The sequence below is a fragment of the Balearica regulorum genome, chromosome 12 (genome assembly GCF_011004875.1).
Source record: "Balearica regulorum gibbericeps isolate bBalReg1 chromosome 12, bBalReg1.pri, whole genome shotgun sequence".
Taxonomy (NCBI): domain Eukaryota; kingdom Metazoa; phylum Chordata; class Aves; order Gruiformes; family Gruidae; genus Balearica; species Balearica regulorum.
In genome coordinates this window covers 14,001,316-14,018,222 of record NC_046195.1, presented here as the reverse complement: position 1 = coordinate 14,018,222, position 16,907 = coordinate 14,001,316, and the positions used below count along the sequence as shown (strand labels likewise).

The 16,907-nt window shown below is 38.5% G+C and overlaps 1 protein-coding gene across 7 annotated transcripts in view; it reads left to right on the top strand.

The window, feature by feature from the left end:
• The first annotated feature begins 229 nt into the window (after nucleotides 1–229).
• The window catches only part of IL16 (interleukin 16), a 48,514-nt gene continuing 31,836 nt past the window's right edge, over nucleotides 230–16,907 (top strand). The window contains exons 1-3 of one of the 7 annotated variants that reach the window (XM_075764520.1): nucleotides 230–497; nucleotides 10,224–10,258; nucleotides 14,780–15,180. In XM_075764520.1, the coding sequence (XP_075620635.1) occupies nucleotides 10,228–10,258; nucleotides 14,780–15,180 (432 nt within the window). In that variant the 5' untranslated portion in view covers nucleotides 230–497; nucleotides 10,224–10,227. Of the gene's footprint in view, nucleotides 498–10,223; nucleotides 10,278–11,182; nucleotides 11,258–14,770; nucleotides 15,181–16,907 lie in introns of those variants that run through there. The other 6 variants (XM_075764519.1, XM_075764522.1, XM_075764521.1 and 3 more) reach the window with 6 other exon arrangements.

Below are 16,907 nucleotides of genomic sequence, written 5' to 3'. Positions count from 1 at the left end.
GAATTGCAGGAATGAGAAGCAATGAGATGATCTAAAACATTTTAACACATTTTCCATATATTAGCCCTTGGACTAGTTGTGTTTTGCTTTCTTACAACAGACACAAGTCAGTAAAAGTCCAAAAGGAAAGTCTGAGGTTTTACATTTCTGTTTGTGGTACAGGAAAAGGGTTACGATCTCAGTGGTTGATTCAGTGAAATAACATCTCTTTTATACACATCTGCCTAGCAAGTAGGGCGGTAGTTGGAAATACCCAATCTAAAGCATTAAAGATTTGCTGGCAAATAGCAAGGCATTTTCTGCAGAGGAAAAGTTGTTATATTGAGTAGTCACTTTGAATGCTTAGGAGTTACAGTCAAATATCCAAACACTGTGGAGTTACACTGCATTTATTATTTTGTCAAGTATTTCACACACTGGGAATTGTCTCTGCTGCATGTTTCATATCCAAGAAGGCATGATAATAGTGGACTTAAATAAGAAGATACTTGGCAATGGTAAGTGATATTTTTATAGCAAATTATTTAGGCATCATACAGTCAGCTAGTTTTACATGTTAGTATGTATCATTTTCAACTGTTTTAATTTGAGAATTTAAAAGAGAAGAGTAAACAGATAAGAGGTAAAACCAGAGGTATTTCACAAACTGTTTTTCTCTGTCTATTCACTGTCATTGCTGTTTTGTTTTTAAATTATACGAGAAATTTGAAGTAAATTATTGTTTTTCAGTAACCAGCATTATGACTTAAAATAGAGATGCTCTACCTGGAAGTACCTTAACTTAGGTCACTTTGAATTTGCTGTATAGTATTTCTCCTATTTCTTCTGACACATAAAAGCCAGCAGAGTGGACCAGAGACTTTTGTGAGTTTGTAGCTTTCTTCAGTTTTGAAGGCCTCTCTAAACCTGCAATATTATAAAAGGTAGAAAAGAAACAAAATCACAAATCAAATGAGTCATTACTCAAAAGCGTTTTAAATCTACAAGATCTTTCTCACTGGCAATTAATCTTCATAAATAAGAGAAAATAATTATTTTCAAAACCAGAGGAAAAGGAAAGGATATAGTTGTTTTGGGGTTTTTTTAGCTTTTGCTAAGTCCATTTTTTTCTCCAGAATTGTTTCTAACCTTTCTACTCATTTCAACTCTGCTGTGTGACTGCAGGCTATATAGTTTTGTTTTTTTTCTTTAAAGAAGCAATGCAGAAAAATGCATTTCTCTGTGAGAACTGCATAGGGTAGTATCTAATCCTCTGAAAACACAGACACATTTCCAAACCATTTTAAAATTAAGTATTAATATTATTATCTCCTACAGTTTCAGAGCATAGTTCCAAGCAAGACATCCAAATGCACTATTTACTTGAATCTCTGTATGAACTAGCCTATACAGGAAATCAGTAAATTGCTCCAGAGTCTCAGCCTCAAAGGGGATACGTATTTGTTTAGTCATATTCTATAAATAACATCTGTAGACTTGAAACCTTGCCAGTATTATTAATGCAGTGTTCACTTAATAGTACCCTTTATTATGAGCCTCATTAGTAACTGATTCATACAGTATAAACCTACAGAAAAAATATGCAGGCTAGTGTATATATTTTGATGATATATTATCTGTACTGCCAGTGTAACCTTATTTGTCGTGGAGCCGGTATGCTCTGAACTGAGCACACACCTCCTGGTGAGCAGCCCCTTGGGAGATGCAGAGGCCTCTGGAGCACCCCTTGCTGCTCCTCTGCGGGGGGACTGCTGCCAGGGTGGATGGAGGTGGGGCCAAAACACTCCCCTCTTCCTCCACTCTGCAGCCTGTGGCTGTGATCGGATGACGTAAACCTGGGCAGCTGTCAAATTGCTTCAATTTATGCTGAAGGACTGACCCAACAGATGATGGCCTCTTCATCGCTTTTACAGTTCTTTGCTATTAGAGAACACCAGTGATGTGATCTGCTGCCTTTATTTGCCTATTTATGTTGTCTGTTTTATAGTATGACACATACTGTACACTGTATAACAAATTGCATGCTTTATCATATGGTATAAATTTTGTATACAAATGATTCTGCATTATATGAGATGGGTTGGTGTAGGATATCATTACTTGATACTGGCAAATTCTTACTGTTTTCTAAGAGCAGTTGTTAATTGTTTTGTTCTTTGTCCCATTAAAAAAAGAATACCATTGAATCATCTTATAGTACTTTTCATCAGAGAAATCCCCACGCCATGCTTCCAAAAAGAAGGTGACAGCCATAACCCATTTTCATTGATGAGGACAAGGATTCAGAAGCGAGGAAAAGTAAACCTTTCTACGGTCAAAACAGCAGGTCACCATCAGAGCTGGAAGGAGATGTCCATACTCAACACATGGTTCTGTCAAAAAATTAGCTGAGGCAGACTGTTACTGCTTTATAGTGAGTGGTGTGAATTAGATGTGGTGGGTAAGGTTCTGTTATAGATAGTTTACGCCTCTGCCCAAGATTAATGCTGGTCGTAAATGCTGATATTCTCAAAATCATAACATTTTTCCTCTACCCATTTTATGCCATTAGGGTCTTTCATTTTAGCCAGAAATTGGAAAAAAAATCAACTTTAAAACTCCTGTTCTTGCATGGAACCTGCAAAGGTCTGGGTATTCTTACCTCTTGAATGTTTATTTGAATCAAGTCTTTGAAGATTCACTCCACAAATTGAAAGACAAAATTTATAATCAATTTAAAATATGTTGAAGAAAAAGGAAAGATCCAGAATGGAAATCCTGGGTTATGTACGTGGTTGTATAGTTGTCTTGGAACATGATTTTGGACAACTACTTGGGACTTAAATTCCAGAAGAGATTGTTTCTTTTGGGAAATCCAAGCTGAGACAAAGGATATAGTATTAATTATTCCGGAGAGATGACTAGATGTTCTCTGGATCAAAAATGAGCATATGTAAGGAAAGGACATTGGAAAATTTGACCTGAGCACATCTCTGCTCCAGCATCAGGGTCATTCAGTGGCTGCCCTCAGGCCCAAGCCTACTGTAGTACATGGCATTGTGTGAGCCTCAACGTGCCATTTTACACATTCAGAGACACACCGGGTTTTGCGCATATCCAGCCTTCCTTTCCAGATAGTCTATTCACAAGACAGCCATGTGATCAGGAGGCAGACAATCTATCACACAATCCAGTCGTATAGCTGCTCGTCCCCTCCATCAGCTGCAAAATAAATGTAGAACCTGCGATCCGAGTTATACCAATTTCTTATGAATTAAGGTATTCTTTCCGCTCCCTAGTGCTATGGAGCTTAATTAACTGCTGTCTGGTAGCCCTGGACTACAGACACTGTGGACCTAACAGATATTTTTCCAGTGTTTAAACTGAGTCGTCACAAAAACACCAAAGCAATTGAACGTTAGGTCATGCAATAAGTTCCATGACATCTCCCCACCCCATGGTCCCCTTTACTGATATTCCCAAAAAATGCTGCGGAAGTGATCATGGAAGCTCTTTTGGACAAATACAGAAATAGAAGCAAATGAGTATCAGGACACAGCAATGTTTAAAAGAAATGACAACTAATCAGTGTAACAATCTATCTGAGGTTATAGCAAGTTTTCAAGATCGGTGGAATAATGTACTTACATTCAGATTTGGTGCTTATTTTAAAATATACGCTTTACCTGGAGCAGAAATTGTTGCCATCGGTACAGGAATTACAGGTTAATTTTTTGTCTTTGACAGATCAATTAGACTAGCTAATTAGAACAACTTCTTCTGGGCTTAAAACCTGTGACTCTGTAGGAAAAACAAAATCCAAGATCATGAATCCTCAGCTGAGACCTTTCAGTGACTGGCTCCAGGCTATGTAACATTAGATAGGGCTCTGAAGGTATAGGCTGATTTCAAAACACAGAAGAAAAGTCATGTCCCAAAGACACTAGATTCTAGACTGTTTAGGATGCTACAGCTGACTCCAGCACCATCTATCACACCTATCAGCAGGATGTCATCAGATCTCATGAAGCACTAGAAGCATTGTGTTTTGTGTCTTACCAGGAAGCTATTTATGTGACAGATTATACTGTTCCACCCATGAGAAACCTGTAAAATAATCTAGTCTCATCTTGCTGTCAGCAATAATGTTAGTGAGTAACATACATGGTGTGTATTATGACTAAAGTTAATGTTAAAAGCTGCAGTATTGTGGAAGTTAAGAGCAAGAGAGCTGCCATTGAGCTTTATACTGTCATCTTCAACACCACAAATAAAAACCATCCGCTCAGCTTCATTCTGATTGTCACAGTCTTTGAGATAAAGTAAAGCAGCAGCAATGTGAAGAGTCCTCAAGACTTGTTTTTGTGCAGAGTTAAGCAGCAACCTGTATTAAGCAGCTTTGCTTCTGCCAGGCACAAGGAATGACAAATACTCAGAAGTAGCTACTCCTAAAGCCTTGCAGTTGAAATGACAACTGCACTTATAAATGTGCTAAAACTGCACTTATAAAAGTGCTATGCTATTGAGGCATAGATACCCAAGAGAAGAAATTGCATAATTCTTCATCAACCACTGCCAATGCTAATTAAAAAAAAAAAACAACAAAAACCTCAAACAAAAAAACTCCACAACACACCCCTCAAAAAAACCCCCAAAACAAACCCAACCAAAAACCAACACCACCAACAAAACCAAATGACCCAACACACAGCCAACCCCCCAAAACCCCAAACCAGCAAACACAGCAATCAAGACAGGACCATGCATGCTGTCTGTGAAGTGCTAAAGGGTAACAAGCACCTGACTTCAGTGAGACTGAAATTAGGCTGCTGTAGCAAGTAGTGCCTATGTCAGAATGTAAAATACGGAGCAAATTCTGCCACTGCTACTCAGATGGACTAAATATATTTACCTTTTCAGTACTTCTATTCATTCATGTGTTCAAGGTGTAAAGAAGGCGGCGGCAGCAATGAATATGACATAATTCAACACCGACTCACAATAAAATGCAAAACCAGACAGGTCTAAATACACCTTTTACACTAAACTCATGAAAAATAGAGAGAAAAATTTCATATTATTTTTGTATGTAGAGTAAGTTAATTTTTCTTTTACCCTTTACTTTTTTTCCTGATAAATCATAGTTTTGGCCATTGATAATTCTCCTTTCATTCAACCTAAAGGGTCCCTTATGTCAACCTACAGTTCAGGGGAATATAAATCAAAAGAAATGCAAAGTCAGATGAAAAAGAGACATTACGTGACTGGATATGTAGAAAGAAGAGGTAGAGTCATAACTTTTTAAAATACTTGTTTTAAATTAGAATGACACAAGCTCACATAATGTTTTTACTACTCTGGTGCTGCAGTAAGTTATAAACTGTGTATTGGTCAATGGCTTTAAAAAATACTTTTCTTCAGTATAAGATATTTAGAAACTTTGTAGCTGACTAATATTCTGTAGTGTTCCTCTAAGCCCAACATAATTGCTTACATATAGTCTATATACCCAGAAAAATATTAAAATAACAAACACAACCCACAACACTTTGTTAAAAGGGTACCATTATGCTATGCCTCATATACCACACCAGGGCTACAGTCAAGGCTCTTTACGCTGATAGTACTGTAATTTTTCAATCACATACTCTTAATGCAATACTTATGTAGATCACATGGGCTACTTTTTTCTGTAAACAAAGCATTGTATGTATACAATAATGTATTTTTCATAGAGTTCCAGGATATGTTCTCAAGATGAAGTAAAAATACTTTTTGATGGGTGTACACTTAGTATTAGACCCTCTTCCATGGAACTATACAAGCAATATTTTACACCTTATCTCTAAGGCACTGCAACAAGTCAGGACATCAGAATAAGGTTAGAAAACACGCAGAGTGTGAGTGCCTGTCATGCAACACAAACATGTTTGGGAAGACAAAGTCTAGGAACTTTTATTAACTCACAGAAAGGCAATTCACTGGAAAACAGTCTAGAAGGCTGCAGAGCTGGATACTATTGTGAAAGAGTCAGGTAGTAAACTTCATAAAAGGAAGTGGATTTTTAAAAAAGGATCTGAAGAAAAAGGAGGAGATCCAAGCATATGAAAGCAGCATGAAGCTGAGAGAAAGGAGGGGCAGAAGAAGAAAAGATAAAAGTATGCAGAAGATAGAGAATGACATCAGTACAGAGATCAATGAGAAAAGGAGTCTGCAGAGACTTGAAGATCAGGATATTTTTCCTAGTACAAGAACTGAACAAATCTTAGAGGCAGTGAATTTAAAACAATTACAAGGAAGTACATTTTTATATAACACATGAAACTCATTGCCTCTGGATACTCTTGAAATCAAAAGCTTAATGGGAGCCAGAAATGGATAAATTAGTTACATTACACAGGATTCATTTCATCTGGAGAAGAAAAAAAAAATTTCTTTGTGCTTCCTGGCAAAAGTTAGGTACTAAGTGATGAAAAGAATTAGAAAGAGATTTACCTAATTTGACATAATGCAATACTTATCCATTATGGGGCAGCTGTATCTTCTGCTAAAACAAGACTATCCAATCATAACGTAAAAAGCTCCAACAATTTTGGCATACATACAAAGCCTCAGAGTGCCAGCCTACTCTTACCAATAAGCTACTCAGAAGAAACTCTTCCTGAAAGCAAGCTCTCTCTTGATACTTTTTTTTTTTTTTAACAAGTTAATTCCTTTGAAGTGATTGCTGTGAGCCATTGCTGGAGAAGGATACTGGATTAACTGTGCTTATAGGGTGACTCAATGTGCCATGTTGCTATGTTTTGATGGATGGAAGGGCAGAGTGAAAGTTGTGAAACCCAAGACAGAGATGACTAATCCAGTCCTGGCTTAGCAGCAATGAGGGAATGAATTGTCCTGTGCAACATAACTGTTGTCTGGAATGTGGCAAAATGTGAAAATTGTGACTGTGTTTAAGGCAAAAGAAATTCTTCAGTTTGCTGAGCAATATAAGGAGAGGACAAAAACTAGAACACTCCAAACTATTGGCTTTCTTTCCTATTGACACAAGTAGTATTTGGAATTGGGTGGAGATCAGGATGGAGGCTAACTTCCATCATTACTTAGATTTGCTTTGCCCAGTACTAATCTTCTTTTTAAATTTATATGCTCCTTTTGGAAAAGGTTATCACCAGTAGCAACAGGCAAAATATTTAGCACTGAATAGTCTGCATATTTGTCCTCTAGAATCCAAACCTTTGGATAAGGAAAATAATTTGGGGAAAAGAGGGATCAGCTCCTGTATCTGCTATGGTTCCAGACATATCCTGGTCTTAGTCTGGCAAAAGAGAAGAACTGTCATAAAAAATAAATTCAATGGCTCCTCTATTTCCTTTTCCCACCTCCAATAGACAATAACTCCAGACATCAGAAAAATTCCTCCATTTTATGGCAACTAGGACCCTATCCCAGGGCAGAAGTATCACTCTAACTGTGAATGGTACTGTTCAACTTTTATTCTGAAGCAAGAGTTGCTGCCCTTTGTGCATGTTATTCCCTTTAACTGCAGATATTATTTTCATCAACTCGCCTCTTGGGGTGAAATCTCTGTCCCACTGAAATCAAAGGCAAAACAGCTAACTTCAAAGTGCTCATGCTTTCTGCTGTCTTCTTGTTCCACACATTAATTATGCTTTCTGTTTCAAGGACTTCCTTTTATTTGTTTGAGTTCTCTTCATTTTACCACATTCTTCTTTTCCGCTCCCTCACATAAGAAGGCAGTAAAGAAACCCAGCTGATTTTCCTTATAGTACCTATTATGTCATAAACTTTTATCAGTGCAGCTCTTTTCTGCAAAGGATAGTCCACATAATTTCAATCTTTTAACACAAAATTCCAGCTTCTGATCAGTGTTCATTGCCCTTTTCCTGGTACAATACCATTGAGCTAAGTAATGAAGATTGATCACAGTATCCAATATCAAAGCATACCATTAGTGCAACATGGCAGGCGCAGCAGAGGTTGTCTCTCTCTCTCTCTCTCATTTTTCCTTATGGCTTCTAAAAACATGCTTTTCTGTTCACCACTGGGCAGTGAACAATTACTGTACAGAGAAGATGGAAAAAACTGCAAAAGGTTAGAGTGAAACAACATGAAAAAACAGCCCCTCCTTGTGATATTTATGTTTCTGCTGCTGGCCCTGGCAGAAGTCCAGATTCTGAATGAACAAAACTCCCAGTGGCTTAAGGACTACAGCATTCAGTCCATAGTCAGGAAATGCAATAGCATGTGACAATGAGAAGAAATAAAAAAAGCTTTCCAATGCTTTTGAGCTTCCAGCTCAATCAGTTTGGATCAAAACTCAGGGACTGTTGAGATTTTGTGTGAATGAGTTCTCTATTGCTAAACAAAAACGTGTGTGTTACAGTGTAAGACAGTTAAGTGTTAAACAGTACATGGCTTTGCTTCCTCATTGATATTTCATTTTTACAGTACTAGCGCTATAAAAATCCATTTTATGTTCAAGGCCACTGTCCTCTCTATTCAAATACAGCGAGGAACTGTTTCCCAAAACATAGCATCAGCTCCCTATTTCTCCTCCTTTCCAGGAAAGCTACTTGATAACTGTTGTTCACTACTCAGTGTCAGATCATGGTGGTTCTACAAGATTAGAATTTAGAAGAGTTGGATAATTTTCCATGTTATTGTCATCCAGGTTAAAACCATTTCCTTTACAACAGATTTCCTTTGGGGAACTAATATCCTGAAAACTTAATTGTTGGGAAAATCATGTTGAATTCTTTTATTTTTGTAAACACTTAAAATATAAATTAGCCACAATTCTATTATCAGGGACAGAGTGTTTCAGGGCTCCTGTAGACACTGTACAGAGTAGAGATTTCATCTTCACTTTCTTCCAGTACATACATCATTCTCATGGGATAGATGCTTGTCTTCGCAGTCCATGTTTTACCTAGAAGTCACAGGACCACTAAACATGAGACCTTATCAATGCAATATTTTAAACCTTTTTTATAATTTTTCTCTCTCTTTTGCGAGTTTAGTGACAGACCAATAAAACTAGGACCTTCGAGCCACAGAACACAGAGAGCAGCAGGTGTCTGAGCACTCTCTTGTTGACCATTTTCATGGCCAGACAGGACCAGGTGTAAAATTTAGGTTTCTGTTTACATTTTCCTGAAAAGTATAGGATTTATAGTTTGTGAGGACATTCCAAAGAGGCTTCACTATCTCAATTAACTATTAACTGTTTCAGAGACAATTCTTTCTATTATGGAACTTTTTTTTTTTTTTAATTTACAAACTCTCTGTGTATCTTTATCACACAAATTCATTGAGAGAAAGAAGGTTTCAGCAGGAAGATTGTTAATTGTCAGTGTGAGCAGAACTGAGGGTTGACAGGTGGGGACTGACACATAGATTGATGAAAAACAGCTACGCGTGCCTAGGGACGTGGCAGAAAGGTGCCTGCCTGCTCCCACAACTGATGGTAGAAGCAACTGAAGCAATGTTTCATGGGGGAAGTCGCCACAATGGTAGAATAAACTAACATTTACTTTGCAGCAAATGAACGGTGTAACAGAGGCAATTGGGAACCCATGGCATAGTTTTCATTTCCCAGAGGCTCTGTGGAAAAAGCAACAATTTTCCGAGTCCTTGATCAGGTTGAATCACAAAGTTGCAGTTTAGCCCATAAAGGCGAGAGTATTTAAGAACTGGTAGGTTAAAGGGACCGTGCCACTTCATGGTGCACAATACGAGGGCTTGGCATTCAAAAGCGGCTCCTATTATGTTTTGCTCCTGGAGCAGAAGTAGCCTATGAAATTCTTACTTGCTTAATGTTTAAAATATCTGCTAAAAATTTCAAAAAACATGCTTGCCATCCCAGCCTCCTGCAGGAAATCCATTTGATTAGCACGGATTCTGGCTGGCCCCCATCGCCTCCCCCCAAGAAGGTTTAACACGCCTGAACCCCATCAGTCCTAGGACCAGAGAGCAATAGGTAAAAACAAATGACACAACCTCCTTCAATGGTCTTGCCTTCTCTGGGTAGCTGAGAGCCTGCTGGAAACAGTTTCCCCAATACCGCATCCCATTGCTTTTGTTTATCTATCCTTGCTGACATTTTCTTCAATTAGGAAACAATAGCTCCGTTCCAATGTACTGAGCAGAATTACTGAAACTGAGTCACGTGACACCATGAGAGTGTGTTTTCAATTATTCACTCTGTCTTTTTTTGCCAGGCCTATGAAGAGGAACAGCCTTCTGCAGGAGTCAGGTTTGTCTGCCTTGCTGTTGTAAGTTCCCCCTTTTGATTTTTCATTTTACAATTAGGGATTTTTAAATTTTTAAAATTTTTTAACAGCAAATTCAACTCTCCATGAGTTTCTTATGCTTTATTAGAAAACTTCCAAATGTCTAGCTCTTCCTGCTGCCTGAAAATCCTAGATATCTGCAATAGTTCAGTGCTAATAGTACTGCTCAGTAAAGAATCTGACAAAGATCACAAAATCTAGATTAAAATGGGATGCAAGATATGCTGTTAGCACTTGGTAATGTAAAACTCATCTTGTTCTTGCTAGTGAAGAAAAGTTCTATCTTTCCTACTGTCTGGTTAACAGCAGAGCACTCGCATTCTATTTGGAAGCTACACCAAATTATTTGCATCTTGTAAATGCTCCATTTAATATCCAACCAAAAATTTGAACCAAATGGGCACAGCTCAAATCATGTATTTTGTTTGCAGAAGACAGACTGAGTTAGGGCTTTTTAAACTTAAAGCTGGAAAAATAAAGCTTGAGGGGAAAAAAAAAGAGAAACAGAGAAGGAACATTTGGTTTGCATTACAAACCACAGACAACTTCCATCAGGCACGCTGGAGGTATAAGAATGGCAAGAGAAAATGACAAGCAGTTAGTGCACTGGAGGAAAAGATGAATGGTTCGGAGAATTGACTTTGAAGTAATCGTCCATGTCACCAATACCTTGAAATAAATTTGGTGGAAGATGGCAATGAATCATAAAACTTCTCTGGTACTTGTGATATTATTTTCTGTGTAAAATAACATTTCTGGAAATTTTTATTGGAAAACTGCGGTTTTGGTACCTCCTATATTTCTGTCACTTATGCAACACTGAATCAGCAGCTCTGCAAAGCACGTTGCCTTAGTTAAGACTCGGGCTGTGACCTAATAGTTAGAGCAAGTAGTTAACTGGAAATCTTCAATTCTACTGGGTTTTTTCTCACCTCAACCATTGGCTTGCTTTGAGATACTGGGTAAGTCATTCAGGCTTAAACTTGATCTTTGACCTGATGGAGCTCTGGTGGGGGTTGGGGAGGAGGAAATAGCTGATGCAGCAGGGCGAGATGTTCTCTCTGCAGAAGGTAAAATTCCTCAGGAGCATTGCAGGAAGGTGGGATGGCAGAATGCACTTAAACAATGTTTCCTTCATTGTTTCAACAGGTGCTTCTGTATGTTCCCTGCATCGCAGGTGCTTAGCATAGCCAGAGAGGCACCTCTTGGAGCATTTAGTACTGATGGCAGTGCTCCCTTTTAAGCTCAGCAGCTTTAGGCAGAGTGAGAAAGGGCTTCTGCATCTCTCCATCCTTCATTCTGGCATGCCAGTCTCCAGAGAGCAGTATTTTGACCATTAAGCTATCAAGTCCTCTGCCTACCCATGTGCTTGATAGCTTTTGTTAAATTCTTTCTCTTTGGGAAAGTAAGAGGACAGTTAATATTTGTGCAACATGGAAATCCTTGAATGAAAAGTGCTATTTCTTCTAATTTTCCCCCATAGGAAGATTGTTTAGGTCTGAATGTGCACCTTGGGCTCATTTCTGACATTCTTATGGCTAATGTCTAATAGCTACTGCCAGAATCACAGAAGGATCAACGAACCCTGTTGCAGACTTTCAAGTGATGTGCATTCCACACACCTTTGGCAAGTTAGATCTGTTGCTTCCTACCCAGGTGCTGAGGGGAGATACTTGCAGAAATTCCCCTCATCCTAGCCATCCTACTGCTTTTTCAACTCCACATTCTGGTCTAATGGGCCAGACTGCATTTTTACCTACCTTTAGACATACAGAAAAAGCAATATCAAGCTTTACAAGATTAATTTCCCAATGCACTGGGAACCTAACAGGGATTTCCCAATTCAAAAATTGCAGTTAGGTACATACATATTATGGCAGACAAAAGCTTTAGGCCTACCAAAACACTAAAAAGTGTATTTTTTAAAAAACCGAAAATCTCCAAACCTTGAAAGTCTTTACGTATTAGCAGGGATAAGTGTCACTCAGCTTTTAACTACTGTAATCAACAAAAAAACATAAAAATTGCACACTTGTGATGCCGAATTACACCACCAACAACTACTTATTTCAGTTCTCAAAATTATTGTTCTAATATAATTCATAGCACTTTTCATCTCTGTACTTCAAAATAAAGTACCCCATAGAGGCTCTGAAAAGTAGGTTCTCTCAATAGTGCAGGAGGAGAGATTAATCTTAGAGAAATAAGACCCCATGTCAACCACAAAGTCCACGTCTTAAAGCTGAGCTTCATCTATGTCATACCTTTCCCCATCTCCTCTGGCCTCTGTGTCCTTACGTGTAGGCTTCGATGCCCTTTTATTCAGCGTGTGCTCTGCGTCACAGGGAAGGAGCGCGGTTGTGCTGTTGGGCAGTCCTCCATCCACACCGTGGCTGCGTTCAGCCATTGTTGTGAATCTTGTTACTCATAAGAAGAGAGACTACTCTGAAAAAAGTAGAACATCCTGTGTACTGAAGGGAATGGAGAACATGCTAGTTCAGTTTGACCCTGAAAGTTTTTCCCATACCAGTGTGGGGGAGGCTGGGACTTTGCTTCCAATGTTCCTATCAGACTCTCCCACAGAAGCAAAGAGGATCCCAAAGACACACAGGAGAGGGGCAGAAAACACACCAGCTTTATGGAACTTGACATGATCTTTGAATACTTTCAAACTTAAACTTTGCCCTGGAATAGTGTCCTGCTAGGAAATCTGACAAGTTCCAATATTCAGGGCACAAGTTTCTGAAGTGTTAGGGATTTCATTTTGGAAAAGAGGTATCAGGGAGCAGAGCAATATTAGGACTGGTACAATGGAAAATAAGTTATGATGGAAGGTCGTAGGAGCATTACCTATCAAAAATGCCAGAAAGGACTGCACAAATAAACATCCTTCCCCCTGAGAGATGAAGGGATGGACCTCTTTGCTGCTCCTGAAAAAGCTATGTGCAATTTTTTTTTTATTTTACAAATCCAAACAAATTCAGATTCATGCTGAATTGTGTATTTCTCCAGCAATGCCATATATCTTCTTTAGACAAGTACTCAATGGCATAGTGTTTATCAACCGTTCTTGGTTTTCCTGGTTATTTGTATGGGGGGGGGGAAGAAAAATAATCCTGCAGATTCATTATAAGGCTTGGATTTATTATATGAATCTGGTTTGGTCTGAACTTGCAGGCTTGTGTTTATTGTTGTGGTTGTAAGGAGCCTTTACAAAATCTGCTGCCTTCTATTTCTATATCACTGGTGGCATTTCAAGTACAAAGTGCATATATAGCTACCTATTTCTACGTAGAAGCAGGGGAAAAAAAAAACCAAAACAAACACAACAACCAGTTTAGAGCACAATGCACAAACTTTTTCTCTCAATAGTATACTTTTCAAATTACATTGATTTTCAATTTTGTGTATAACACCTATAGCATCTTTGATTTATGCAAATCCTTTAGTTGCAATAGGTATTTACTCTAGAATGGCAGCATACAGTATCAATTAGGTACTGTGAAGAGAATAGAAAAGTTTGTGTAATAAATATGACAATAATAATTAATTGAGAAAGTCAAAGTAATTAATTAATTTAAACTTCCTCTTGTCGAATTTTCAGCACTGACCCATGCCTACCAAAATATTTCTAGGAAACCATTTAACAAAGCTCCCCTTTGTTAACGTGCTCATAACTTTACTCATTTTACAAAAGCTCCAACTTTTGCCGCATATTTGATTGTATAGCGTTTCTTCCATTTTTCTCTTAATTTTCTATGCTGAATCATATGCTGAAACAAACCATTTCTGTAATAGGAAACTTTTTGATTGATGTATTGGAGCTGTATTCCTTTATAGACTTCAATCCCTAATCAGATATTCATGTCTTAAGTGCTTCACTGGATCTCTCTGTTACTGTTAAATGCACGGTCTTAAGTGAGTTCTGGTCTGCAAAGGTAGGAGTTTTATAGCAGCCTGACATTCCTTACTCTCTCATGGCTAAGATCTACTTTTGCTAAACCACTTATGAATCAGATGTGCCAGGCAGAGAACTTAACCTCGACAATTTGATTAATCTTCTTTGAATTATAGTGGTTTCATGAATCAAACTTCAGAAGGAGCTTCCTCTTTCCAAATAATGTTAGGAGGATAGAATAATGCTTTTAAAGTATCTTCCTTTTCAATTTGGGATTTCAACATGCAAATTCAGCAGAAGCCCAAAGGAAGCAGCACAATGGAAGCATCAAAAACATTTATTAAAAGCACTCCATTGTGCTTGGGGAGCATGGAAGAGAACGAAAAGGTGAAGGAGAATTTAGTAGAGCACTGCACAGAAACAGAATTAGCAAGTCATGAGATATCACGTGGCTGTTAGCAGACTGAAAGGCTCTGTTGATTCGATTTATTCATTAGGGCTTTTCAGTAGTGTAGGTTATTAAGTGGGAGAAAGTGGGGTATATTACAACTTACTTTTTATATTTCCTTTCCTGGAGGACATTTAGCACCAGAGAAACAGAAAGTTATTGAAAGTATCATGCCGCATAAATGGGAGAATGATAGGAAAAAGAGCAGCACCACCAGCTCTCTGAAGATGGATCGAAAGAGCAATGCTGGGAACAGGAAATCAAGAAAGTTTCGCTCTATTTCAAGATCACTTATACTTTGCAATGCCAAAAACAGTGACGATGGGTCAAGTCCTGATGAAAAGTGGCCTGATCCCTTTGAGATCTCTACCAGTTGGGTTCAAGAGGATTTTGACTGCTGTCCTAGAACACAACTGCCATACACACCAGAGATAGAAGACAGCCCACCTGATCCTCCGCGTGTGATCACCAGCATGGTCCAGTCCAAAGCTGCAGCAAATGAGAACTGCAACAACATGAGAAGAAAGTTACTCACCAAGGTAGGCAACCCGGTGCAGTATGTTGTAATGTTTCCCATTGCAGTAGTTCCTAAAAGGATTAATTCATATTTCTCAGGAGCACAGCATTCTACTTGGCTTTTTTCAGAGCCTGTGAGCCTGCAGTGTTCCTGCACTGTATAAATAGCGTGAAAATGTATTAGCTTCCCTACTGTGCTGTTGCATTCTGCTGATTGACATTCTGCTGAAATCAATGACTGCCAGGCCACTCTCAGTGTATTCAGACTAGTACTGCTGGTGCTTTCTACCTGCTAGATAGTATTCAGCTCAAAATATAAAACTGTCACTATGGTAAAGTGCATTTATAAAGCATGATACCATGAGATCTCACAAGCTATGCAAGTATGAGTTAGTTATATTAATACTATGAAAGACATGGCAGATGTTCTTTCTCTCTGATTCAGGAAGGAGGTAGTGATGGCTCTAAAACCACCAGAGATGTCACTTTTCCCTAGTGATGTAAAAAGTCTTAAACAGCTTCCTATTATGACATTATTCTTTAATCAAGAAGTAACTATGTTAACCCTAATGATCTGAACAATTTTTCAGTCTGAACAATATATTTTAGATTCATTTAGAAAGTTCCTTTACAGTGACATATCCTAATTTTCCCACTTTCTCTCTACCTGTTGATGTGATGTGTAAAAGGGACCTCACTGCAAATATGACATGTCTTTTAATACAGTTTGTGTCCTGGCAACTCTCATTATATGCCTTTTACTGTGCAAATAGTGGCTTATGTGAAAGAACTGATTCTTTCACCTAAAATATTTCTTTCATATATATTCTATTTTATTTTACATACCTTCAATAGAAATTGGCTAAAACTAGACCTCTACATCTAAACACATAGTGGTACTGAATATCAGTATCTCCCCTTACTCCTTGAGTTTCTTGCTAATGATCACAGCATGCAGCCCAATATTGCAAAGACTGCAGCAGGACAGAGTTCTGGATGTGAGGTGGTTTAGCCCCTGGCAAAGTCCCAGCATGAGGACAAAAACAAGCCAACTTTCTATTATATTCTGACAGAAAACATAAATAGGTGACACTGACCGAAGTCCCAAAATACACTCAGTCACCTGCAAAACCATACCACCTCCTCCCTTTTGGAAACAGTCCATATGCACTCTGCTGATTTCCTTCTGTGAATGAAGAAGGAGCTGGCCTCTGTGGACTCCCTCCTCTTCTCTTTTAACAAAGTTGAAGCACTTTCTTAGGTGTGTGTCAGCTGCCACAGTCTACTTGCTGGCATACCTCCAAAATATGCAGGGCTCCAATGACTGTTGTGATCCATTCCCATACGAAAACTACTGGGTATCTTATTGCAGACTGTAAGTTTAGATAATTTGCTTTTATAGCTGGCAAGCAGCTCAAACAGGGATCTGGGGAACAGAGTAAGTCTCCTAACTAATGTCATTGCACAGATAAAATATAACTGCTAAAGGTATAAATCCACTCTTAGGCTGGCATGTTAGTATCACTGAACAGGATGGGTCAAGAACCTGGATGGATGGTCACATAAATTACTCAGCAACCCAGACCCTTGCAGCAGCATTTGGGTTGCTTAGTGCCATTGTAGACAATGGGTACATTAAATTCCCTCTGCAAAGCTCTCATAGCAACATAAATCTCTTCAGAAGCTACTTGCTAATCTTCTATACCTTTCAGAGTCATGGATCAGTGAGTGATTCTAAAAAGTCTCATCT